Below are 26,122 nucleotides of genomic sequence, written 5' to 3'. Positions count from 1 at the left end.
ACACAAAACTTCACACGCTCGCCAAAAATAGAAAAATCAACTTCAGCAGCTGAAAATTTAGGGATGGGGGTTTTTTGAGGCCCTCTTTCCACCTGTCCAAGTTTCATTCAAATCGGAGATTATCATGTGGGAGGGTTCCCTTGTGAGCAAAGCGAAGGTAAATTTTTTCATTATGAGATATGAAAAAATCTGCTTACAGTAACCTTTCACAAAATTCCTTGACTAAGTAAAAAATGCTGTATATTCCAAAATTTCCTGACTTTTTGAAACCGACCAAATTCCCTGACTTTTCCAGGTTTTCCAGGCTTATGGACACCCTGAATTTTCATATTTTAAAATTTGCTTCTATCGCTGCTTTACACACAATATGCTAGCAATGCAAGTCTCGCCAAATTTGACATGAATTGAAAAAAACAACATATTTCGACCAAGCTACACGTTGATCAGACAGCTTCATTTTCATCCCTTCTGTGAAATACAACAAAATACAAACCGTAATTATCGTTCGCTTGCATTCACCTCGCGTATATTTCATTTTTACCAACCAACTATTCGGCCAGCGAAAAAAAAATACGAGTTATTACGCAATCAATTATTCGCAGGCCTGCAACCTGACTCCCCCCACCGTATTCGGGCAGCAATTAACAAATTATTGCGAGACACCTCGTCTACATTAATTTCAACCAACGTAACTCTACCGATCTCGCTAAGAGAGGAAAAAAATTGAAAAATTTTTCACAAAAGAAAAGAACAAACGAACGAACGAGAAAAAAAGAGGGAAAAACAACATCAAAACCGCCTCCGTATTTCGCTCGATTAAAAAAACACACCGTAAAAATCTTTCTCTTTTTGCAGAGCTTATTCGTAAAAATTACACGACATCTTTCGCTTTCATACTCGTACGTATAGGTTAGGTACTACGTATTTTCATCGCGACATAGAGAGTGAAAGAGAGATAGGGAAAAAAAACACTTTATTTTATAACACCCTTCTCATTCCTCGTGTCTTTCCAGCAGAATATAAGTAAGTATAGTTGAACGAGAACAAAAAAAAACACCTGATTCATCTCGCCCGCCAGCATCATCGTGGTGCAATTTACGTTAAAATGAAAAGTATTCCGACGTTTATTGTTTTCCAAGATGCTGTGTGAGAGAATCACACTTCTGTATACGTGTATCTCGTTTTTTAATTTCTTTTTCTCGTTTGCATTAATAATTATCGTACAGCGTTCTAAAACATTCATTCTGCTGTATCCCCCCCTCCCTCTCATGCCCAATCTGGTCGACTGGCTGCATTTTGCTCCTTCTCGTATTTTTTAATGTCGTACTAAATACTTAGCTAATGTTCGTCCTACCCACGATACCTATGTTTTCTCTTTTTTGCTTCCCTTTTACGTGTACTATCGTACTATTCTCATCTTGATGGGTAATTTCGAAAATTAATTGCATCCGATCTTACATACGATGCAGTAAGTACGGTAGATCTGAAGATCGTTTTCGAGTTTTGCAGCTTCGCTTTGAATAGCCAGAGAAATAGTACTAAAGGATCACGTTTCGCCATTCTACGACTTGTACAAATATGGGCTTATTAATTACTAATTATTGGATGATCCTGGAAAAATTAATTAATCTTTAAATTTGTATCTAGGATTGTCGGGGAGCCCACTTAAGGATAAATTGCACCCACCCCGTCGATCCTCCGGGACAACTTATTTCTTAAAGGGGGAGCAGGTCAGCCGAAATCGCAGAATTGCGTTCCAACATAGGACTTGCACAAAATTTTTCAAACTGTACAAAGGTAGATCGAAAGATCAAGCAAAAATTTATCACCTGTCAAAATTTCAAGTGCTAAAGTGCGTTTTTCGATTTTTGGTGAATTTTTGAAAATCAAATTTTGGCCAAAAATGAGGGAAAAAATCAAAATTTTACCAAATTGGCCAAGAAAGCTGAAATTTGGGATACACCCTATTTTCGACATGCCAAATCGATTGGAAACTGTTTCAAACCGTTTTGAGCAGTTCTGGAGCCTCCAGTGAATTTTTGAAACTCGAAATTCCCACAAAATTTCACCAAAATGGAGTTGGAAAGCTGAAATTTATTCTGCAACTAATTTCAATACGCTACGAAGTCATCTGCTGGTGAATTTCAACTTCAAGTCGTTTTGGACCCTCCAGCCACGTTTTGAGAGGTCGTATGGTGTTTTTTGGAAATTGAAATTTCCAATAAGTAGCTGGAAACTTCAAAACCATTTAAAACCATCTGAAACCACCATGTGGTCGACTTCATCTATCTTATTGAAATTAGTTTGCGAAGTAAATTTCAGCTTGCCAACTCCATTTGGTAAGACGTTGCAGGAATTTCAAGTTTCAAAAATCTACTGGAGTCTCCAGTAATTTTCAAAAAGTCGCTGGAGGCTCCCAAATTATTTGAATCCACCTGAAGTTGTCTTCAGAGGGTGTTAAAATTGGAGTGTAGAGTATATTTTATCTTTCCATCTACATTTGATGAAATTTTGTGAAAATTTAAAGTTTCAAAAATCTGATGGAGGCTCCAGTAATTTTCAAGAAATCGCTGGATGCTCCAAAATAACTTGAAATCCACCTGCAGCTGCAGTTGACTTCGTAGCGCATCGAAATTGATTGTCAGAATGAATTTCGACATTCCAACTCCATTTGATGAAATTGCTGAAATTTCAAGTTTCAAAAAATCGCTGGAGACTCCAAATCGGTTTGAAATCCACCTGCAGTCGACTGCATATTGTATTGAAATTAGTTTTCAGAGTAAATTTCGGCTTGCTAACTCCATTTTGATAAAATGTTGTAAAAATTTCAAGTTTCAAAAATCTGTTGGAGGCTCCAGTAATTTTCAAAAAATCGTTGGAGGCTCCAAAACGACTTGAAATCCCCCTGCAGTTGACTTCGTAGCGTATTGAAATTAGTTGCAGAATAAATTTCAGCTTTCCAACTCCATTTTGGTGAATTTTGTGGGAATTTCGAGTTTCAAAAATTCACTGGAGGCTCCAGAACTGCTCAAAACGGTTTGAAACAGTTTCCAATCGATTTGGCATGTCGAAAATAGGGTGTATCCCAAATTTCAGCTTTCTTGGCCAATTTGGTAAAATTTTGATTTTTTCCCTCATTTTTGGCCAAAATTTGATTTTCAAAAATTCACCAAAAATCGAAAAACGCACTTTTGCACTTGAAATTTTGACAGGTGATAAATTTTTGCTTGATCTTTTGATCTACCTTTGTACAGTTTGAAAAATTTTGTGCAAGTCCTATGTTGGAACGCAAAATCTGCGATTTCGGCTGACCTGCCAATCAAAATGGCCGCCATTTTGTAAGTAGGGCCACTTTTTTTTTTGAGTACAAGGGCTAGAAATGTTCCTTAGGACTCCCCCTTTAAGAAAAAAGTTGTCCCGGAGGATCAACGGGGGGGGGGGGTGCAATTTATCCTTAAGTGGGCTCCCCGACTAATTATTACTGTCCCAAGTTACTCTGTATAGAAAGGAAGAATGGAAAACGTGATTTTTAAAGTTACCAAAAAAATAACGAATTTTGATTTTTAAGATTTTGTTTGTCAAACACTTGGCTTAAATACACATTCCAGCTGCGTCCTTTCCCCTTATTTAATTTCCCAAAAATACGAACCTGTCAAAGACTTGACACCATTAGGTATAGAAAAGTTACGGTGTTTTATGACGATTACATTTACGCGAATTTCAAATGTAGGTTTATAAATTATCTCTTTGAATATACGTGTCGCGGTCGTGGAAAAGCTATGTAAATGAAAAATGTGATGGAAAGCACGACGAAAGTGGGCGAAGAGGAAATGAAAAATCGCCCACCTATTGAATTCGCGTTCCGATTCTCGATAGCTGTTTGGTTTAGCATTAACAGCTTCGTCATCGTTGATGACGTCGAGCAAGTCGAGTCGATACAGTGCGATGGCATTTTCTCAGTAATTAGTCCTCGTTAAAGGGTGTCTCAGACGTTGAATAGAAACCTCAATTTTACAGAAATAAGGGGTGAGAGTGGAGCTGTCTGTGACTCTGTATATGTAGATGTACGCGTCGGTACAGAGTATACCACGTATCAACATATTTACCCCTTACAAAGAAGCGCGAAAGGGTACAGCCGCATCTCTCTTTTTAAGGCCCCGAGAGATGAATGCGGCTTAGTATATTAGCAAAGACGCGAAAGGTTTGACTTTCTCATTAAAAAGTAAATCTCTGTTTCTCGCGCGATGAACTACCATAATACGCCGGCCTCGTCGTCGTGATTTTCGTTTAATTAAGTTTTAATCGCGTTTACACTATAATCGTTTTTAGAATCGCTTCGCTTCGTTCTATGTACCCTCTCTTACCCCTTTACACGTTATTTCGTCCTTTTCCAAAACCTACAGCTATACCATAGCTGGATTTTTGGACATGTTTGGTATACGTAGGTATTTGAAAAATATCGCTGATGCGTGTACGAGTACGAGTATATAAGGCTTGTTCGACGCGACGACGTGGTAAAAAAATCTCATCAAGCGAGTATATTCAAGATTTTTTTCTCCTCTTTTGGTCCGGAATGAAAAGCGAAATGAAAACATGGAAAAGTGTTTTTCGTGTTCGAACGTTTCAACATTTAAAGCGCAGGAACTGGAATCTTTTCAATGATTGTGAGCTGTGAACCCTTTCTTTGTGAAATTTTTTCAATACTCTCGTTCGGTGACACGAAGTATCGAATTTCCGATTTCCGCTTTTTTTTTTTACCAAAAAAGTAAAAAATAAGGTAGGGTACTTAGGTACCTATATGGTAAACGAAATAGAACCGAGCATGTATCTACGTAAACGTATATTGTACAATGATACACTCGCTGGAAGAATGCATACAGGGTGACCCAGTCTGGTGGGGATATTCTCAATATGCGGTAGTACATAATTATATCGGTTTGCCTGCCAAAAGTTAATATTATAATAATTCAAAGTACATACATGTTTTTTTAGACATAAAGACTCAAGTTTTAAATTTGGTTTTCCTTTTTTTTTTTGCTTGCAGCTTTTAAAAAATGCGCGAATACAAGATCGTCGTCCTGGGTAGTGGAGGTGTCGGTAAGTCGGCGCTGACGGTACAGTTTGTCCAAGGAATCTTTGTTGAGAAATATGATCCGACTATCGAAGACAGTTACAGAAAGCAAGTCGAAGTCGACGGACAGCAATGCATGCTGGAAATTTTAGATACTGCTGGAACCGTAAGTACTGCTTTTAGTACATATTTATTATCTACATAATTTTTGCATAGTATTAGAATGATTCAGATGTTTCATCGAAGCAGGAGAAGAGACGGGTCATTCCTCCTCAATTCGACTAACGTTTTTCAGTCATGTCCTTCGATTTCGCTCATATTTTTTACATTGAGTATTTTGAAATTTTCAAAAGTTAAAAGTTGAACTTTCAATTAAAAGTTCAAATTTTAAAATGGCACTGTAAATGGGAGCTACCATTTGAAATTCTGAAAAAATTTCCATAGATGTACTTTTTCATACTTTTTTGAAATATGTATTCAATTTTCGAGAGGGGATCTTTTAATGGAAAGGAAGCGCACCCCCTCCCCCAAAGAGCCTTTTAGGGTAAGGTAGTGAAAGCCACACTTTCTCCGATTTGGTTGAAACTCACCCAAAATATTAGTTTGGATGTAAAACCATCCCAAAAAATTTTTGAGCCGACCCTCCCACCCCCCCCCTCCTCACAGAAATGTGCTCATACGTGCTCAAAATTCAAAATTCCCGTTCTCCGGAGGGGGTGGTCCAAAAATGTTGAAACTTTCACAGAAAATAGTCACTAAGTAGGTGCATGTGTGGAATTTTTTTCGGGAAAAAAATTCATAATTGGGGGATTGGGGGGCGTTCAAAATTTCAAGAATTCGTAGAAAAAAACGGGGGGGGCCTCTATGAAATTTTCTCAGAAATTTAGTTACACCCTAAGGTATAACGTATAATTTTTCCAAGGTCCCAAAGGAGGGTGCAACATGGTCGAAAAAAAGAAAGTTTGAAAAAAAAAAATATCTCCAGTACTACCGCGCGTTTTGTCAACATAGTTCCACGACACCACCGTGGGAAAACTTCACCTATCGCGCGCTCTCAAACTTGATTTTTTTTGAAAATCCTATTGAAATACCATAGTTGCCATCAAAGGTTTTTTTGATGAATATTTTCTAGAGTGGTGTGGTGAACATAAGAGCTATACCTACAAGAATTTTCAACCCCCTCCCTTCGTATTTACCCTTCAAAATTGTGTTTTTCAACTGATTTTAATAGCCTTAGATTTATAACACACGTTTTTTAATTAGTTTTCAGTTTGTTCAATTGACCAAAGGTAGCTCGAGACAATGTGAAAATATCTGGGACCAAACTGATTGCGGGTTTCCATTGTAAAAAAAATTTGAGCGAAATCGAAGGACATGACTCAAAAACGTTGGTCGAATTGAGGTGGAATGACCCTAACATTGTCAGTTTGCAAGAGTATTGTTTTTTGATTTAAAAAAAAACAAATTTTCACTTTTTTGCAACATTTCTGAAAAATTTTACTTTTTTTCAAAAAGTTACCCAGAAGTTTCGTTTTTTAGCAAAATAAAAAATTGCTAAAAATCTCGGGTTTTTTGACAAAAATTCGTCATTTTTTTGACACTTGTAGCCAAAAAGTATTGCTTTTTGCTAAAATTGTCATCGTCTTTTTTTTTTAAATTCTCGCTTTTTTTGCAAAACTGTTGAAAAATCTTACTTTTTTCAATAATTTTCAAAAAGTCCTGCTTTCTGATTAATTGTGGAGTATTGCTGTCGTTATGCGAAAAATTTTAGCGTTTTAGAAAAGTTACTGAAAATTGTATTTTGTTTGCAAAAAATTCAAAAGTGTCACTCTTTTCAAAAATTTTCCAAAGTCTCGCTTTTTTAATAAGAGTTGCGAAAAAGTATCTTTTTTTTTGGTCTAAAAATCCTGCATTTTGCCATATTTGTCAAAGTTATGTTTTTTGCCGTAAAATTGGTTAAACAAATTCCCGTTTTTCAAGTATGAAGTAGGTAGGTACTTGACAAAAAAAAACAAAAAAAACGCGAAAAAGTTTTACTGTTTTTCGAATATTACTCGTACTGTCCAAATGTTTCGTTTTTTTTCAGAAATCGCCAAAAAGCTGTTCCTCTCTTTCCATTTGCTAACATTGTTCAAGTCTTTCTTTTTGTCCAAAATTAGTATTTTTGCTGTAGATGAATTACAAAAAATCTCACTTTATTGTCAAAAATAGTCAAAAAGTTGTGAAATAGTCCAACTTTTTAAAATTGAAAACCTGTTTTTAGTGTCCATTTTTTTTTTTTTTTTTTTTTTTTGCATTAAAACGTTTGGTCACTGTTTTGAGTTCTGTTGTATATTTATTATTTACTACCCTTTTTTTTTTTTTTTTTTTTTTTTTTTACTTTTACCCCCTTTGAAGAGGTGCTGGGAGGGGAGGGCGTGGATGGAGTCCAATCAAAAATCTGACGTCATATTCGTGTTCAGCATCACCCAAAACATTCAATTCGATATATCACATGCCCCAGATTTTTTTTGAAAGTTTGTCCCAAATTTGGAGGAAGGGGTGTTCCCCCTCAGTTAAAAGATTCCATCTCGAAAATTGAATATTTCGAAAAGGCATCAAAAGGTAGTACATCCATGGACATTTTTTCAGAATTCTAAATGGTAGCTCCCACTTACAGCGCTATTTTGAATTTTAAAATTTTTCAATTTGGAAGTTCAACTTTCAATTTTTGAAAATTTCAAAATACTTGAAACGTTCAATATACAATGGCCTTTCGAACTGTGAAATCAGTTTTGAACAAAGTATCATAGCTTTCGAGGCATGCGCTGCTGCAGTTTAGTACCTCGAGACAATGTGAAAATAATTGAAGCCCCCCGCCCTCTGAAAGGGCTGGGACCAAACTGATTTCGGGTTTCTTACTTATTGGGTGGGTAGACATTGTAAAAAAAATTTGAGCGAAATCGAAAGACATGACTTTCAAAATCGCCTTTTTTTGGTCGAATTGACATGGAATCGCCTAAATTTTCTTAAAAACATACAATGTGATACAAAAGAACAATAAAAGGTTCAAACTTGGAAAAGAAAAGCAAACGAACCCGAGCGAACAAGGCCAAAAGCTTTCAAAAATTCATGTTTCTAGAAGTAAAAAAAAAAGTTTATTTATGCAAGGAGGAGTTTGTTTTTCTGATTCAAACTTCGAACATATTTTTTTGATTTGAACAATAAGCTTTTCATTTGGAAAAAAGGCGAAAGCTCCCATAAATGTGTAATTCAAGTTCTAACAAAGTTGAAAAATGAACCTTTTTATACAAAACATTTTTCTTGTGTGGAAAATTGGATTTTCCACTTTTTTCATTTTTCACCACCTTTTAAGCAAAATTGCTGAAAATCATTACTTTTTCACTTTTTTCACTACCTACAGTCAAAATCACTATCTTTTCACTACTTTCACTAACCTGTAGACAGTAGACACCCTCTGAATAACTTGTTGATTAACAACAGTCAATTTCACCCTTGAGCATTTCCAAGGAACGATTTTCTGCCAAGCTCATTTTGATTCTCTTTACGAACAAATTTCAAAAAATCTACATAGGTGACAGCTGGAGTGATTTTCATAACGCACTGTAAATGAGCCAAATTCATGAAAAAAAAATCTTTCTCTGTAGATGGAAAATACGTCGAGAAAAATTCAGTAAAAGCGTACTTGGAATATCACAGCAGCGAGCTCCTATGATTCCTATGCATTTTAATCTCACCCATATTGCAAATTTGCGATTAAGTATTTTTCATGTACATTAATACGTATTACGTACATAAGTATATAAGTACACGCTTACGTTAAACGATTTGAATAATTATCGTAACGTAGTCGTACACCAGATTTCGATTTCGAACACATTGCCTAGTGCCTACTGCCTACTACTACTACGTACCTACCTACCTTATTACTCAACACAACAACGCGATTATAATCGTCGTCGACTTCGCTGGGAACAATACCATTGGCCATAAACGGTCGAACGCGGCGTTATGTACTGTGTAATTTATCAGACCATGAAATCGAAAACAAGAAACTCTTTTTCCGCCTTCCAATCGTCCACCAAGATTTGCCTATTTTCAAATTCAATGACGACGTAGGCGCTTCTGTTCGGATCGAATTTTATTCGAGTAAACTAAAAACCTCCAATTTCCCATTTTATACACTGAGTTTCATCAATAATGTCAACGATACATTTCGGGTTTGGGTATAAATACATAGATCGTAAAAGAGATGAAAAACTGGGACCAAGAAGGGCGGATGAAATGAACTTTTGATCTCAAAATCGAAAATATTGTGCAAAAATTGGTGGAAATTTTCAAAAAAAAAATTGTTAATACGTCTTAACAAAAATACGTATAGGTACCATAGCTTTCCTTTGATAAGATATGATGTACACTTTCCTCAGCTCACGTTTCATATAGCAGCATACTGGGGCAGATATTCGAAAAACTACACACGTCGGCTTCCATTTCTTTAAAAATTTTCGACCATGTGTCCGAAAAATCCACAGCTCGTGTATCGACCTCCACCACCCTCTGTGTGAAAATCCAATTACGACGATACCCTGCTAGTGCTCTTCTTTTAAAAGGCAGGTAGGCATAACCGTATAGCTCGATATACTCCCCTGCTCACTTCATATTTCATCCTCATCATCGTGAATGCTGCCTCCTATTATCGTATCATCTCGTTTACGCGACGACACGAAGCAATTACCAAAAACCAACCTTTTGCAAAATTAATAGTCGAAAACTAACATTACACAATCCCCTTATATTACCCTCATCACCCTCTAAATCCTCCTCCACACTTTTGCCTTACCTATGCTGTAATCTTCATCTACAAATACCGAAATTTACCCATCGGCAATGAAAAACTTGAATTTTTTCATCACTTATTCTGGGTCCCTCATTCTCCAAAATTTCCATCAAACTGCCCTCGTAGGAAATTTCAAAAATGCATTAAATTCAATTTTTCGTTTCTCGATGAAGAGAAAAAGAAAGCAGCGAAACGCGCCGACGCGACGCCGACTTCGCGTAAATTAAAATTCTTCTTCCAAAGACGGTCTTTTAATTCGGGTTTTCGTCATTTAAAAAACTTGATGCGGCGTGGCGTGATATTTCATCGTCTAAATTTTTTCTGCCTTTATCAAAGCACCTCTCATCCTCCACCCTTATCTTCGTCCAGTAGGTATATTTATACCGTTATAAAAGCAGTTACGAAGGTCGTTCGTTTTTTTCCTCCTCTCTTATATTTTAAAAGTATTTTTTCAATTTTTAATAACCCATAAACGGTATACCATGGTATAGTAGGAGTAGAGTATACTATAAATGCTTTGAGTTGAAGTGTAAAGTACACCGAACCCTTTTCTGTAAGGCAAATTCATTATATCTCATTTTTTCCTCCCTCTACTGCTTCTTTTTCTTCTTCTTTACGCTTGTTTTTTCAATTTTTTTTAACAACGTTATGCGACGATGAACAATTTACTTAATTTTAATTCGTCCCTTATCTGCAGCTTTCCTCCTCTCGCTTCGGGTTCTTCGTTCGCGACCTTTTTTTTTTATTGATGTTGAATCATTCTTAATTTTTTGAGAAAGCAGAAGCATAATATTGTCGCTATATTCTTATCGTTTGAGCATACTACGTCTGTTTCGTCTTCATTACCTGTACCTACTAAAGATTTAATAGGTACAAAAATTGAAAAAAGAACAACCCCCTCCCCCGCATGATGAAAAAATTCTAAAAAAAAACTTGACAAATTGATTTAAAATGTTGCAAATTTTGTGGAAAATTTATTACCAGAAAAGTTTAATTAAAAGTACAAAAAGTTTTAATTAAAAAATTTCAATTTTCTCCCAAAGTAACACGAAGTAAACGAAAATTGAAAATTAACAAAAAATAAATTCACATAGACGAATTTTGATGTTTTCCTGCCCTTGTCAATTCGCTTGAAAAATTTATGTTATCGCCATATTACATCTATAGAAATTTCAACGCGAGTTCAATTTTTACTTAGGTATCTAATAGAAAAGCTGTCATGATGAAAATAATACGATGCAATTAATCCGAGAAGAGTATCTAATATTTGAAGCAAGTTCGCGACTTCAGATTCACAGAGAATAAGAAATTAGCTCTATATGCCTCATCGGTATTAAAATTACTTAAAATTCAGTCAAAATTGCTGAAAAAAAACTAACGGTAGAAATTAAATCGATATAAAATTTCGTAAAAATTGGCTGATAAATCAAACTGGATGACTTTGATAACTTGAGAATTGTGTGGAAAAAGTGACAATTTTTTTAAATCCCCCCCCCCCCTCTCTCCTCGACCGTCATAATATTTTCCAACTACATATTTCCATCCTCTATTTATTATATGTAGGTACATATAGAAATGGTATTAAAATTGAAGGTAAGGTAGATTCGATCAAAAATAACTTTCTGATATTTTCTCAGGTTTTTTATTTCCAAATAAAGTAACTTTAGTAGCTTAAAAAGCTCCAAAAAGTAACCAACAAAAAAAGAGAAGAATTTTTACAATTTTTGGCAAAAAGGCAAGACTTTTGGAGTATTTTTGAAAAAAGTGAGACTTTATTTTGACACCTCTTGTGAAAAAACGACAATTTTTAGCAATTTTGTTGAAAAAAGAGAATTTTTTACAATATTTTTATTTTGGCATCATCATTACCAAAAAAAGGGATACCATACTTTTCGGCTATTTCTGGCAAAAAAGCGAGGATGGTGGACAATTTTTGAAAAAAAGAGAAAATCTTTAGTCATTTTATAAAAAGCAAAAATGTTTTAGCAACTTTTGGAAATTATTGGCCAAGAAAATACATTTTTTGCATTTTTTTTGAAAAGTGAAACTACATAAATGTTTCCATTTGAGATGGTCTATACTCACCACGTTCATGGAACATAACAATGAAGTATCAGTGCAGATTCGTTCTTTTTTGCTAGTTGCGAGCGCGTACGCGTACATGTATACGCGCGCGTGGGGGGGTAGTTTTCGTCGCTGTTTGCCAGCTTGTATACCGAACGAAAACGCTATCCGGCAAGCAGCGTCGATGGCTGAGTGGTGAAAGAAATGGATAACAGCGCGGAAGGTCTAGAGATCGATCCCCGCCAGATCCTGAAAATTTTTTTAAATTTTTTTTCGATTCAAATTTTTTTCAAATTGATTATTGAACGATCATGTAAATTTATTTTATTTTTACCTTCGCTTTCGTCACGAATACTGTTTTTTTGGATAGTGCGCGCATTAGGCGAGGCGAAGCCGAGCCGTTTAAAATTTATATTTCACTCGATGAGCATTACTCCCCTTGGTGAGTTCAGACGGAGGCTGGACATTTACCGTGTATGTAGCACTTGCGGTTGTTTATAAAAAAACTGTACTCACCGAGGCCGAAGGCCGAGGGAAGTTAACAGACATAGCATGAACAACAAAGCGACCCGCGCAACCGAGGCGAAGCCGAGGTGAGCGGACACAACGCCCCCCAACACTGAAGTGAAAACAGCTATTTTACCAAAATACAAAAATTGCAATGAAAAAATTTTAAATCGAAATAAAATACGCGAAAGGATGCTCGTAAAGCAGTGCCGTATGAGTGTTGAGTGATGGATCAGATCAGATCGGAAATCGAACATATGATTCAGTCAGTCGTTCACTTGTGTTCCATGAACGTGGTGAGTATAGACCATCTCTTTTCATTTTTTAGGACGACACCTTGATTGTAATTTTTGGCAATTTTAGGTGAAAAAGCTTACACTTTTTCGCAATCTTTGTTGGAAATGGGAGACTTTTTTTTAATTTTTCGGTTGATAAAAGGGAGATTTTTTGGCATTTTTAAATTGAAAAACCAGGTTTTCTGAGTAATTGGCAGAAAAAATTGAGAGATTTAATTAGTCGGGGGCCCGCATAAGGATCTCTTGCACCACCCTGCCGATCCTCCGGGACAACTTTTTCCTTAAAGGGGTAGTCCTAAGGAACATTTCTAGCTTTTGTCCTCAAAAGAAAAAGTGGCCCTACTTACAAAATGGCGGCCATTTTGATTGACAGGTCAGCTTAAATCGAAGATTTTGCGTTCCAACATAGGACTAGCATAAATTTTTTTAAACCGTACAAAAGTAGATCGAAAGAGCAGGCGAAAATTCATCACTTGTCAAAATTTGAAGTGCTAAAGTGCCTTTTTCGATTTTTGGTGAATTTTCAAAAATCAAATTTTGGCCAAAATGTGAGAAAAAAATCAAAATTTCACCAAATTGGCCTAGAAAGCTGAAATTTGGGATATAGCCTATTTTCGACCTGCCAAATCGATTGGAAACTGTTTCAACCCGTTTTGAGCACTTCTGGAGCCTCCAGCAGATTTTCGAAATTCGAAATTCTCACCAAATTTCATCACATGGAGTTGGAAAGCAGAAATTAATTCTGCAAACTAATTTCAGTACGCTACGATGTCGACTGCAGGTGAATTTCAAGTCGTTTTGGAGCCTCCAGCGATTTTTTAAAAACTACTGGAGCCTCCAGTAGATTTTTGAAACTTGAAATTCCCACAATATTTCATCAACTGGAGTTAGCAAAAGGCAGGGCTTTGTAACCACAACACTGAAATTCCACTGTAGCCATTTGAAAAAGAATAAAAAAGTGTGTACTTTCTCAAAATATTTATTTCTTTAAGATCTATTTTTAAAAATATATTTTTTTGAAAATTTGTAGAAAAAATCAACTTTTTTTGAACTTTTTCGCCCAATTTTCAAAATATATTCATCAATGCCACTACACCTTGTACTTCTGAAGGCCCTATCAAAATTAAAATGATCAAATTCTAAAAAAAAATTCAAAGTATCTCAGGTAATGAAGGCACTAGGCCTACTCACTTTTACAATGCTAGAATGCAAAAAAATTAATATGGAGAACAGAGTTAAAAAAGTCTCTTTGAAAAAAAAAATATGCGAAAGTCTTTTGAAACCTTTTTTGAAAAGAATCAAACCAAAAGTTTACTTGGAGTCAACTCAGAGTTGACTATGAATTGAAGTTGAAAAAAAACTCTTTGCTTAACACTGCAAATTAGTTTCTTCACAATATTAAAGCGATCTGGGCACATAAAAATATTCAAATTGAAATCGTCACGCCACCAACCCCCCCCCCCTCCTCCTCCTCAGGCTCGAGAGAAATAAAGCAAGAAGGGCTAGGTAAATATTTTTTTGCACATACAATCTGTCGTACGTTGTGGTTTTTTTTTGGAGAATGTGTTGCAAAAATACGCGAGGAAAACATTGTTTCAAGTTATACGTAGATTTGGAGTACTCGTATACCTTGTATTTGTGAATCGTGATTTTGTTAGCCTACTTTTTTGCCCGCTATTTTGCTGTCTTTTTTTCCATAGTCAAACAGATAAGAAAGTACAATTTTCCGGGTTCGCTGTTGACAATTTTTTCGTTTTATTTTGATCGTTATGTCGACGTGCCTGCCTATACGTCCTGACAAATATGATATTATGTGCGTTCATATTCACGTACTGTACTCGTAAAATTTAGCTAACTCTCTCTATCATCCCTCTCTGTCTACACATCGTATAGCAGAAACGTACTCGATAAGAGAGCCTGTCACGAGGGTACGAGTGCGGGCGATATTTTTATCGTAATGAAATTTTAATTAAATTTTTCTCCTTTTTTTCCACGAGTATGTGTAATGTAATATGTGTAGACCAAAGTTTGGACGATTTTTTTCTAATTTTTCTCTTTCATCAACAGGAACAATTTACCGCGATGCGTGATTTGTACATGAAAAACGGCCAAGGATTCGTGTTAGTTTATTCGATTACGGCTCAGTCCACGTATAACGATTTGCAAGAATTAAGGGAACAAATATTACGCGTCAAAGTAAGCATTATTCATAATCATAACTATTATTTTTTAACCCCCTATGTAGCATCTTTTTGTATCTCCTAATCCTATAAAAAAAATTGTGGAGAAAATCGCCAACATACGTACGTATTACATATACCTACTCGTATTATTGGTTCGTATTTATAGCCTGGAGCTGAAATAAGCGTGTTTTGTTTCGAAAAGCGTCGTGTATTTTGTTTCAATGTCACCGACGATGTCGTAACTTATGATACGAAAGGGGTGGTTTTAGAAGACTTTATTGGAAATATTTATATCTTATTTTAACCAATTTGTGAACATGGAATCCACATACGTACATTTATACGGTTTCAGCGAGTCAGTTTTTGTATGTATTGTTTGACACTGTAACCTACTGGGATTCAATAGGAAAATTGATGAATAATTTTGACGTTTTTAAATTTGAAAAAAAAAATGAATACGTGAAGAGATTGGCTTATGCTAAACAGAGCGTGTATCTCAAAAAACCTTCTCATTCTTCAGCACAATGAGAAATAAGGTACAACATTTTTACCCTTGACCGATGACCGATGGGATGATTTCTCTAGATCCCACTTGTGGGTTTACTTTTTTCGAAATTCGCTCGTTAATTTGAAAATTTTAATAATAATTATTCCCAAAATTAAATTTTTTCGTATAACATTAGGTGAAAATGAGATTAATGCAAATGTGTTTGAATTTATCAAATCGATCTGATTTTCATTTTAAATGATTTTTCACAAAAAAACATTTTTAGACTTGATTGGGCACGCTTTAACTTTTTTCTAACGAAATAGGAATAGGTACTCGAAGGGGAGAACGATGATTAGAAATGGGAAAATTCAAATCCCCACGAAATCAATTTTTTTTCCCCCATTCTCCATATAGGTATTTTTTAAGTCACTCGTCCTTTCATAGAAAACATTAATAGGAAATAATAAGCCTGAACTGATTTTTTTCATTTTATTTTTTTTCAAAAATGGATTGCAAAAATAAGATTTTTAATGTTTCAACTCTGATACGGTATACGGTGTTCATTCGTTACTGGGGTTATTTTGATGTATTTTTTTGGGGGGGGGGGGGATTTCTTCATGAGACTTGCCATCTGCGTAAAAACATTTCCGGAATGAGTAGACAATATTGGCAAAGAGACAACTTGAAAATGAACATTTAAAACGCTGGACAAATCTCTAATTTTACTGGGAAAAATGAATATTTTCAAACCGTATGAAATGATAAAAGTATGTCCAACTTTTTGCAGAAATTCGAACTTATTTCCGAAATTAATAGTCAAGGTAATTGAAACATTTTTCGAAATTTTCATAATTGATACAAAAAAGTTGAAAGTACAGCTTTTTTTTCATGTTGAATGTTCTCTCGGTTTTTCAATTTTGTATTTTTTAATTAACCTCCTTGATTTTTTTTTCATTTTCTTCCCTCAAAATCAAAATTCATCCCGCCATCGCCATTAGAATTTTCAAACTTCGATAATTTTTCGATTCGTTTTTTTTTTTTTTTTTTTTTTTTTTTCATTTTAAGAATTACATGACCAGCAATAATTTATTTTCTTGAAAAAAAAATCCAGTTGGTTTAGAACTGGATCCAAATTGATTGAAAAACTCCAATTTTAGATGTAAAAAATTTAATTTTTTCTCAATTATTCCCAAAAATTGTTAATTTTTGCTAAAAGTGTCAAATTTTTGCTTTTTGAAAAAATTCTTGCCGAATGCAATTTTCAAAATTTTCATAATTGATATAAAAAGTTGAAAGTAGAGCTCGATTCGTTTTTTTTCCATTTCTAGAATAATTACATAACCAGCAATGATTTATTTTCTTGAAAAAAAAAAATCCAGTCAGTTTAGAACTTGGATTCAAATCGATTGAAGAATTCCAATTTTTGATGTAGAAAAAATTTTTTTCCCCAATATACTTTTCACCAAAAAAAATAAGATTCCTCCAGATCTCATCCTCAACTTCAAAGGACACTCTTTAGAATTCAAAACCACAACTAAATTTCTTGGCTTAACTTTTGATAGAAAACTAAATTGGACTCCTCATTTTCTAAAAGTAAAATCAGATATCATGAAACGCCTAAATCTGTTGAAAATAATCAAAAACACCAAGTATAAACCATCTCGCAAACTCCTACTTCACTTGTATAAATCTCTAATTCGCAGTAAAATTGAGTATGGAAGCCCATGTTTTGCAAATATCTCAAATAAAACTTCAAATATCCTAAAAACAATTCAAAATTCAGCCCTAAGGATCTGTTTAGGAGCCCTCTATTCCTCTCCAATAGATAGCCTATATTGTGAAGCAGCAGAATTACCCCCAGATTTCAGAAGAACTCTCATAACAAACAAATTCATCTCAAATGCATCCACCAACCCTTCCCATCCACTCCAAAACTCAATTAACCCACCCAACCCCCAACATTTTGATCATATAGAAGGACCCATTTCTAATTTCATCACAATGTTGAATGATCTTCAAATCAATCCCAAAACTCTCATCCAAAAACCAATATTATACCCCCCTTGGCTTCTAAAACCTCCTCAAGTCAACCTACAGCTTATTAACTACCCAAAAAATAGCCACTCTCCATTAGTAATAAAACAGAACTATCTTGAACTTTTATCAGAATACAAAAAATTCAATCTTTGCTTTACAGATGGATCAAAAATACCTACACTTCACACAGGATATGCATACTCTATAAATGATAGAATTTCAAATTTTAAAATCCATAACTGTTCTTCAATCTACACTGCCGAACTCACAGCTATTTTCCACTGTCTCTGTGACATACTCACTTATGAATCAGAAAATAAGTCCTTCTTAATTCAAAGTGATTCCCTCAGCTCACTAACTGCTATCCAAAATCTTTTTTCCGATCACCTTCTAATTCAAAATATTCATAAAACTCTATTTGACTTACAAAATTCAAACTTCTTCATACAGTTTATGTATGTACCCAGCCACGTTGGAATCTTAGGAAATGAAATTGTAGATATTAGTGCAAAATCTGCCACCATCCTTTCTCCCCTTATATTTATCACAGCTGACGACCTCAAATCTATCTTCACCCAAAGCACACTTAAGAAATGGCAAAACTTTTGGTCCCTCCAAACCACAAACAAGCTCTTTCAACATAAAAAATTAGTCCATCCTTGGAAAAACCTCTCCCACTTAAACAGACTTGAAGAAATCATTATAACCAGACTGAGAATTGGCCACACAAAAATCACACATAACCACCTCTATGAAAAGGCCCCAAAACCCACATGTCAATTCTGCCTCTCAGAACTTATATCTGTCCAACACTTACTATTTCAATGTCCCTCCTTACATCAGCACAGACTGTCCCTACAAATAGATGAAAGATCCCTATTCATACCAGACGACCCTTCCGAAATTAAAAAATTCTTAGACCTAATTAAAAAACTTGACCTTACCAACTCGATTTAAATCTCATACGACGGGTGTAATAATCAAGTAATTACAAACACCCAAAAAAAAAAAAAAAAAAAAAAAATTTTTGCCATTGGTAAAGATTTCCACTTTTTTTCAAAAATTATTCCAAAGCGTTTGCTTTTTTGCCAGAAATTATCAAGAACTAGGCTATATTCGTTTTTTTTTTTTTTTTTTTTCATTTTAAGAATTACATGACCAGCAATGATTTATTTTCTTGAAAAAAAAAACCAGTCGGTTTAGAACTGGATCCAAATTGATTGAAAAATTCCAATTTTAGATGTAAAAAATTTAATTTTTTCTCAATTATTCCCAAAAATTGTTAATTTTTGCTAAAAGTATCAAATTTTTGCTTTTTGAAAAAATTCTTGCCGACTGCAATTTTCAAAATTTTCATAATTGATATAAAAAGTTGAAAGTAGAGCTCGATTCGTGTTTTTTCCATTTTAAGAATAATTAATTACATAACCAACAATGATTTATTTTCCTGAAAAAAAAAAAAAAAAAAGTTCCAGTCAGTTTAAAACTTGGATTCAAATCGATTGAAGAATTTCAATTTCAGATGTAGGAAACATTTTTTTCCCAATAATTCCCAAAAATTGTCGAATTTTTGCTTTTTGAAAAAATTCTTGCCATTGGTAAAGATTTCCACTTTTTTTTCAAAAATTATTCCAAAGCGTTTGCTTTTTTGCCAGAAATTATCAAGAACTATACGTTTTGCTGAAATTGTTACAGAAAAGTCTCACATTTCGAGAAAAAAAACCTGATTTTTACTTAGCCAAATTTTTGCTTTTGGAGTAAATTTTTGCGAGTACTAAAAATTTTCACTTTTTTTTTCAAAAATCATGCAAAAGCCTCCGTTTTTTGCTGAAAAAGGATCACTTTTTTGTCAACAAATAATAAATAAATTTCTAAAAAAAAGATCTGGTCTTTGATAAAATTGTCAATGTCTTGCTTTTTGCCAAAAATTGTGAAAAATTCTCGCTTTTTTACTAAAATTATTGAAAGTTCTTGGTTTCCTTTTTCAAGAAAATCTCAAGTCTCTCTTTTTTCGAAAAGTCTCGCTTTATATTGCCAAAAATTGTTAAAAAGTCTCCTTTTTTTTTTTTTTTTTTTTTTTTTTGTAAGAAAGTTTCAAAATAATTCAACGTTCTAACGTTTCAAAATTAAAAACCACATTTCAATTTGTAATTTTCTATATTTTTTAAATGATGATTTTTTTTTCTTTATTAAAATGTTTTTCTCGCGTTTTGTCACTTTTTCGAGCTTTTTTGGTCACTAAAATTAATTTTTATACCTATTTTATTCTTTCATTTTTTTAAAATTAATTTTCTGCAAAACTAAGTAAGTATGTATTGATTGAAAACAGTGAGATAGTTTTACAAAATCTTGAGTGAGGGAAGACATTAAACTTTAGCTGGCCATTTTTAGAATCTCATTTACCTAATACTAACAAGTAATCTGGAGAAAAATATTTAAAAAAAAAAAACTTCATTCGAGTATATTTTTAAAAATTTGTAGACACATAAATGACTTGGATTTTTCAAGGGAGGAGGAGGAGAAGAGGGAGGGAGGAGGCTCGAAAAAAGTACGAATTTGGCTTTCTGGAGGCATACTTATACCCAAGTTGCGCTTTCAAACCATAATTTTTTTTTTTTCGATCACTTTTCTATTAAATGTACTTACTTACTTACTTACTTACTTACTTGGAAATTTTTTAAAATTTGAACAGAAATTTTTTGAAAATGATTTGACTCGAGATGAAGTGTGAGCAGAACCTTTCAACAATTTCATGATTTAGGAAATAAAATGAAATTATTCATGATGTGAGAGGTTGATTTTACTGAACTTAGCATCATTCAAATTTTGATCATCATTTTTCAAGAATTTCAAATTTAAAAAAAATTTTGAGCCCTTGATTAAATGTTTGTCATTTATTTTATTTTGTTTTTTATTTATTTTTTTAAGTGTAATTTTGAAGTAAAAGTTGGATTTTTTGAAAAAAATAGGTGAAAATGAAGTGTTTGATGGGAATTTTTTTTCGAAATGTATTAGAAAGTACAGATTACTCGTATTTGAAAATACTGAAAATGTTGACTGCAAAAAATGAAATCCTGCTTAACCCCCCCAAAATTCGGAGTGACCCGGTGAGCTCTGCCAATGTTCAAGTTCAACATTATTTTTTTTTTTTAATTCTACGTACAATATCAAAAAAAAAATCAAAAATCATTTTTATGTATTTGTATATTTTTTTGGTCGATTGATTGATTTAGTTGATTCAAATAGAATAGGTAATTTCAAAAAAAATCTCAATTTGTCATCTGACTAATATTATGTTTTGTTTTTTTTTTTTGCAGGATACCGACGATGTACCAATGGTTTTGGTGGGTAATAAATGTGATTTAGAAGAAGAACGCGTAGTCGGCAAAGAACAAGGTGTTAACCTTTCTCGTCAGTTTAACTGTGCTTTTATGGAAACGTCCGCTAAGGCTAAAATTAATGTCAATGATGTAAGTATTTATAAAAGTATGTGGTACTTACTCGTACATAACACAATATATTGGTCACACCATCTGCAGTATTAATTATTGTCGCCTTCTAGTTCGCGACCAAAGAGATGTGTAACTTGTTAGTACGCCACTTTCTGTACTCGTAGGTTGCAAATTAACGTATAAAGATGTTCCCCTCTCTCCTCTCAATCACATATGTACTAACAAATATTTCATTTATTTTGCAGATATTCTACGATCTTGTAAGGCAAATTAATAAAAAAAGTCCGGAAAAGAAACAAAAAACGAAAAAGAAATCTTCGTGCAGTTTACTGTAAAAAGTATGTGTGTTTTTTGTATGTAAAAAAAATATTATAATTATAACGATGATGATGATGATTATAAAATGGTAAAAAAAAACCAATGTTATATCGTGTGTCGTTGTGACAATTTAATAATATTTCGGAAGTCGTCGATACGTGTGCGTGTTTATGGTAGTGACGCGAAGCTGGTTCGATTTATATTAAAATATTATTTTTTTCCTTTCTTTTTTTCTTTCTTTCTCTATAATATCTCTCAGTCTCAGTTATACTATTGCATTTCTTTATATACGATGTGAATATTATATTTGTATTATCTATGTAATTTCTTCTCCGTATATTGTAATTTTGTTATTTTTTCTACTTTTTTTCCTTCCTCTCTCTCTCTTCTCCTCGTTTGTACGAAATATTTTTTTGTTAAGGTGTTTTAACCATTACCTATATATTTTTTCCCTATTTTTCTACCTTTTTAAAAATACCTACCTATTATTCGAGTTATATATTTTTTTTGTTTACGTATTTTTTTTTTTTTTTTTTTTTTTTACATAAAAACAAAAAAAAGAAAGTCGCATTATATTGTCACAGCGTTTTTAGAAATATTGTATTTACATATCCGATATATTATTATTTTTATACGCATATATTATACATTAAAAAAAATAAAAACCTGTCGTAGAATAATCATACTCGAACGTGTGTGATTCTGAGAGGCAAAAATTATACATAAATCGAAGTTAGTACGAATTTTCAAATTTAAAAAAAATTCAAATGGTAAAAATTATTCGAAAAAATTGTCAATTATGTTGTAAGCACCACGACGTTTTTTTTCTTTTTTTTTAAACGCACGTTTCGTTATTTTTAAATTTTTTTTCTCGTTCTTTTTCATATTCCACGTTGGAAATTTGGTTTAAAAATTGATCAACTGATTTGAGTGGTATAATTACTATACGATACCTGGAAGTACAATGTATCAATTTACCTCGACGATGTTATTTTTTCTCCTCTTCTTTTTAGTGTATTGTGTAATATGTTGTATAGAATTTTTAAATTGTATTAATTTATTTCGCCTTATAAAATTTAGTTTTTCGTTTTGTTTACACGTAAACACACATACACCTCAATTTACACTGTATTCACGTTCGTAATTTTTTTCTCTTTCGTGTTTTTATTTATTTATTTAAATTTTTTCTTCTTTTTGTCATCTATTTATTTAAACGATTTTTTTTTCTCGTTGAACGATGTTGTCTTCCGACATCAATCTGTCTTAGATGTATTTTTTTTTCCTTTTTTTTCTCAACTTATTTATTATATCTTTGTATAATTCTTTTTACCAAATCTTTGTTCGTGTTTTTTTCTCTTTTTTTTTCTTAATGAAATTTTAATAACACCAATATTTTATTTTGTATACGTTTGTTTTCTCTGTTCTTAATTTTTTTTTTGTTCCTTTCGTTTCATTTGAAATTCAGTTTTTGGAAAAATGTAAAGAAAATTTTCCCATTTATAGGAAAAAACAGCACATTATACCTTATTCAAATTATATAAATATTAAATGTAATTTTATTTCATGTTCATTTTGTTTAAAATTTTTTTTTTGCTCTCCAATTATTTTTAAAGAATGTATGGAGACTGGATAATGCATCTGTAGTATTTTTTCCCCTTAAACGACGAATTGAAAAAGGCAACATTGTTAACTGTCTCGTTAATGTTGATTTTTCAAAAATGCTGATGTTTTTTCTTCTTTTTGATTGTTATTTTGAATTTGAAATTTACTTAAACGCAATAGGAATGTTAGACCGTATTAATATTTCAAATTTCTTGTGTTCATTTTAAAAAAGAAAAAGTTTTTTAGTGGACGCGCGATATATCGTTACCTCTAATATTATATTATTATTATTTTTGTTAATTTGTTAAATATTAATACGTACTTTAGCGCGAATAGTCGAATGGGCCAATTTTATACGCACGTAATGCTGAAAAAATATTATTTTTTTGTTTACGAATAAGTTAGTTTTACGAGCGACTGAACTAGACTTTGTGCTTGTGGTAGGAGGGTTGACGACGATGCCACTATATCTTATTGAAGAGTGAAATTAAATTTTATTTGCTTCGATGATCGAATTTACATACCTGGCTGAGATGTTGTTGAGCTGTTATTGAAAACCATTGTAAAAAAAAAAAGATGAAAATGTCGGTTTTCATGACGTAGGTGACAAACTTTGCGAGTGTTTTGAATTTACGTATGTTCGCTGATGAAGTGATGAGGCTGAAGTGGAAAATTTCCATAAAAAATGTGTTTTACGAAGGATTGTGCGAATTCACTGTTGAGAGAAGTTTTTTTTGGGGAAGTTGATTTCGTAATCGTTCTAAAAATTGTCAATTTCGGTTTTTTTTACCGTTGCGTTAGATTATTTTTTCAGATGATAAGACTACGATTTTACGGTTGTAAAATTTTTTCAAAATTACCAAAATTTCTTCTATCTGGTGCTATTGCAATGGGAGAGTTCATCGCCTTTAAGGGAACTTAATTATTGAATGGATATTACCGTATTTACTGTAAAACATTATTCTAATCCGAAAAAATATTTGCCTTGAAACAAAAACACCACACGCTGTATACTTTATAATTTGTTCATTTACTGTATACATTAATATCATTTAAAAGGTGTAAAGTTTGTTTTATTTATCCATGTTTTTCTCCTAATTTACCATTTTCATCTTGGAAAAAACCACCTAGAGGAATAAAAGAATTACAACGACGAAGAAAAAATTAATTTACCTTTATAAAAGAATAAAAAAAAAACACGATTCAATAATACCTATATTCAATGATTATTTATTTATACGTTTACTCTTTTTAATAATTGTGTATAGTTATTTTTAAATGATAAATTCTCTTTTAGTTAATTGAGCCCCTCAGTCTCTCTGTTTCTCTCTGTTATGTACTCAAAATGGAAAATTTTACATTTTTTAAAAATCTGCTATTTATATCGCTTTTAATATTCTTACAATATGAGATTTTCTAGCTCGTACTTAGTGCAAAATTTTACGTACGAATCGATTTTTTTTTTTCAAGTATACTCGTACGTGTTACCGTATCAATGAAAGTAACTTATGTTTTCCAACTTGGCGAAAAAAATTATCGGTTAATGGTATAGGACCCTTAAATGTGATAATTATGTCGATGTTACGAAGATATTTGGCTTACTGGATGTAGTAATAAATATGTTCAGCATCATCGCGATAATGAAGTATATAAAAAAAAGAACATCTTAATACACGCGATATTTTAATAATATCTGGGATATTGCGAATTGATGAATTATTGTTTCCTGGCTTGCTCTTTTTCGAAATACGTGACTTGTAAGGTAGAGAAATTTTTTTTGTTAGTATGTCACGTTTTTTGATCAAGTTGCAGGCTTGTTTTTTTTTGGGTGTATTCTCAAAATGTTGATTTAAATATAAATAAATGTGTATGTAATAGTATAACTTAGTTATATTATGTATAAATAAAGATTCAATTTTTCACGTGTAGAGTTTTCCTTTTTTCAATCTCAATTCAGGTATATGTAATTACTCACAAGGGAACTCCTTGAGGTGTCACTCAACGATTTGAACGGGACCGCGATTTTTCGAAAGAGCATAGTCTAAATCCCACAAAACCAAATTTTCAGCTGCCCAAGTTCATTTTTCGATTTTTGGCGAATTTTTGAAAATTCAAAATTGACTATTTTTGGCGATTTATGCTTTTTTTAAAAAAGTACGTACTTGATCAGTAAAAATGATCAAAATAAGTCCCAAAACTGATATTAATTACCCAAATCCAAATTTTACCATTTCCAGCCATCTGGAGCCTCCAGCGCGATTTTTCAATTACTCCAGGATTTTGAATTTGCTTCAGAAGGCGTGAATATGAAGTTGGGCAGCTAAAAATCGAGTTGTATATTATACTCGACCTGTTTAACGAGTTTATTTACATTTGAGTCGATTTTTGGGAGTGACACCTCAAGAGTGGTTTTTGACCAACTTTTTTTAAAATTAAAAACTCCAAAAAATCAAAAGATACCCGTTTGTGAGGAAATTTTTGAAATTTGTGCGAATCGCTGTATTTCTTCAAGAACCAAACCCCGGAGCGCAAATTCTACCATTTCCAGCCGTTTTGGAGCGAGAGTGCACCTCAAGAAACCACTCTTGAGGTGTCACTCTTAAAATCGACTCAAATGTGGATAAACTCGTTAAACAGACCGAGTGTAATATACAACGCGATTCTTAGCTGCAAAACTTCATATTCACGCCATCTGGAGCAAATTCAAAATTCTGGAGAAATTGAAAATCGGGCTGGAGGTTCCAGAACGTCTGGAAATTGTAAAACTTTGATTTGGGGGGTTAGTTACGGACAAAATACAGCGATTCGCGCAAATTTCAAAAATTTCCTCATAAACAGTTATCTTTTGATTTTTTGGATTTTTTAATTTTGCAAATATGTAGCTGGTCAGAAAACCACTCTTGAGGTGTCACTCCCAAAATCGGCTAAAATGTTGATAAACTCGTTAAACAGGTCGAGTATAATACACAACTCGATTTTTAGCTGCCCAACTGCATATTCACACCTTCTGGAGCAAATTCAAAATTCTGGGGAAATTGAAAAATCGCGCTGGAGGCTCCAGAATGGCTGGACATTGTGAAATTCGGATTTGGGGGGGGGGGGTTAGTTTTACACAAAATACAGCGATTCGCGCAAATTTCAAAAATTTCCACAAAAACGAGAAACTTGATTTTTTGAATTTTTTAATTTTGAAAAAAGCTGGTCAAAAAACCACTCTTGAGGTGTCACTCCCAAAATCGGCTCAAATGTTGATAAACTCGTTAAA

General features: G+C 33.2%; 1 protein-coding gene across 4 annotated transcripts in view; it reads left to right on the top strand.

Moving 5' to 3' along the window:
* Positions 1–24,783, top strand: part of LOC135836992 (ras-related protein Rap1-like) — a 95,235-nt gene extending 70,452 nt beyond the window's left edge. For all 4 annotated transcript variants that reach the window (XM_065352095.1, XM_065352096.1, XM_065352098.1 and 1 more), the window contains exons 2-5: positions 5,045–5,237; positions 14,843–14,971; positions 20,803–20,955; positions 21,183–24,783. In XM_065352095.1, the coding sequence (XP_065208167.1) occupies positions 5,055–5,237; positions 14,843–14,971; positions 20,803–20,955; positions 21,183–21,272 (555 nt within the window). In that variant the 5' untranslated portion in view covers positions 5,045–5,054 and the 3' untranslated portion in view covers positions 21,273–24,783. The remainder of the gene's footprint in view (positions 1–5,044; positions 5,238–14,842; positions 14,972–20,802; positions 20,956–21,182) is intronic.
* Positions 24,784–26,122: the final 1,339 nt, after the last annotated feature.

Source organism: Planococcus citri, chromosome 2 (assembly GCF_950023065.1).
Source record: "Planococcus citri chromosome 2, ihPlaCitr1.1, whole genome shotgun sequence".
NCBI classification, from domain to species: Eukaryota; Metazoa; Arthropoda; class Insecta; order Hemiptera; family Pseudococcidae; genus Planococcus; species Planococcus citri.
This window is presented reverse-complemented; position numbering and strand designations above follow the sequence as displayed.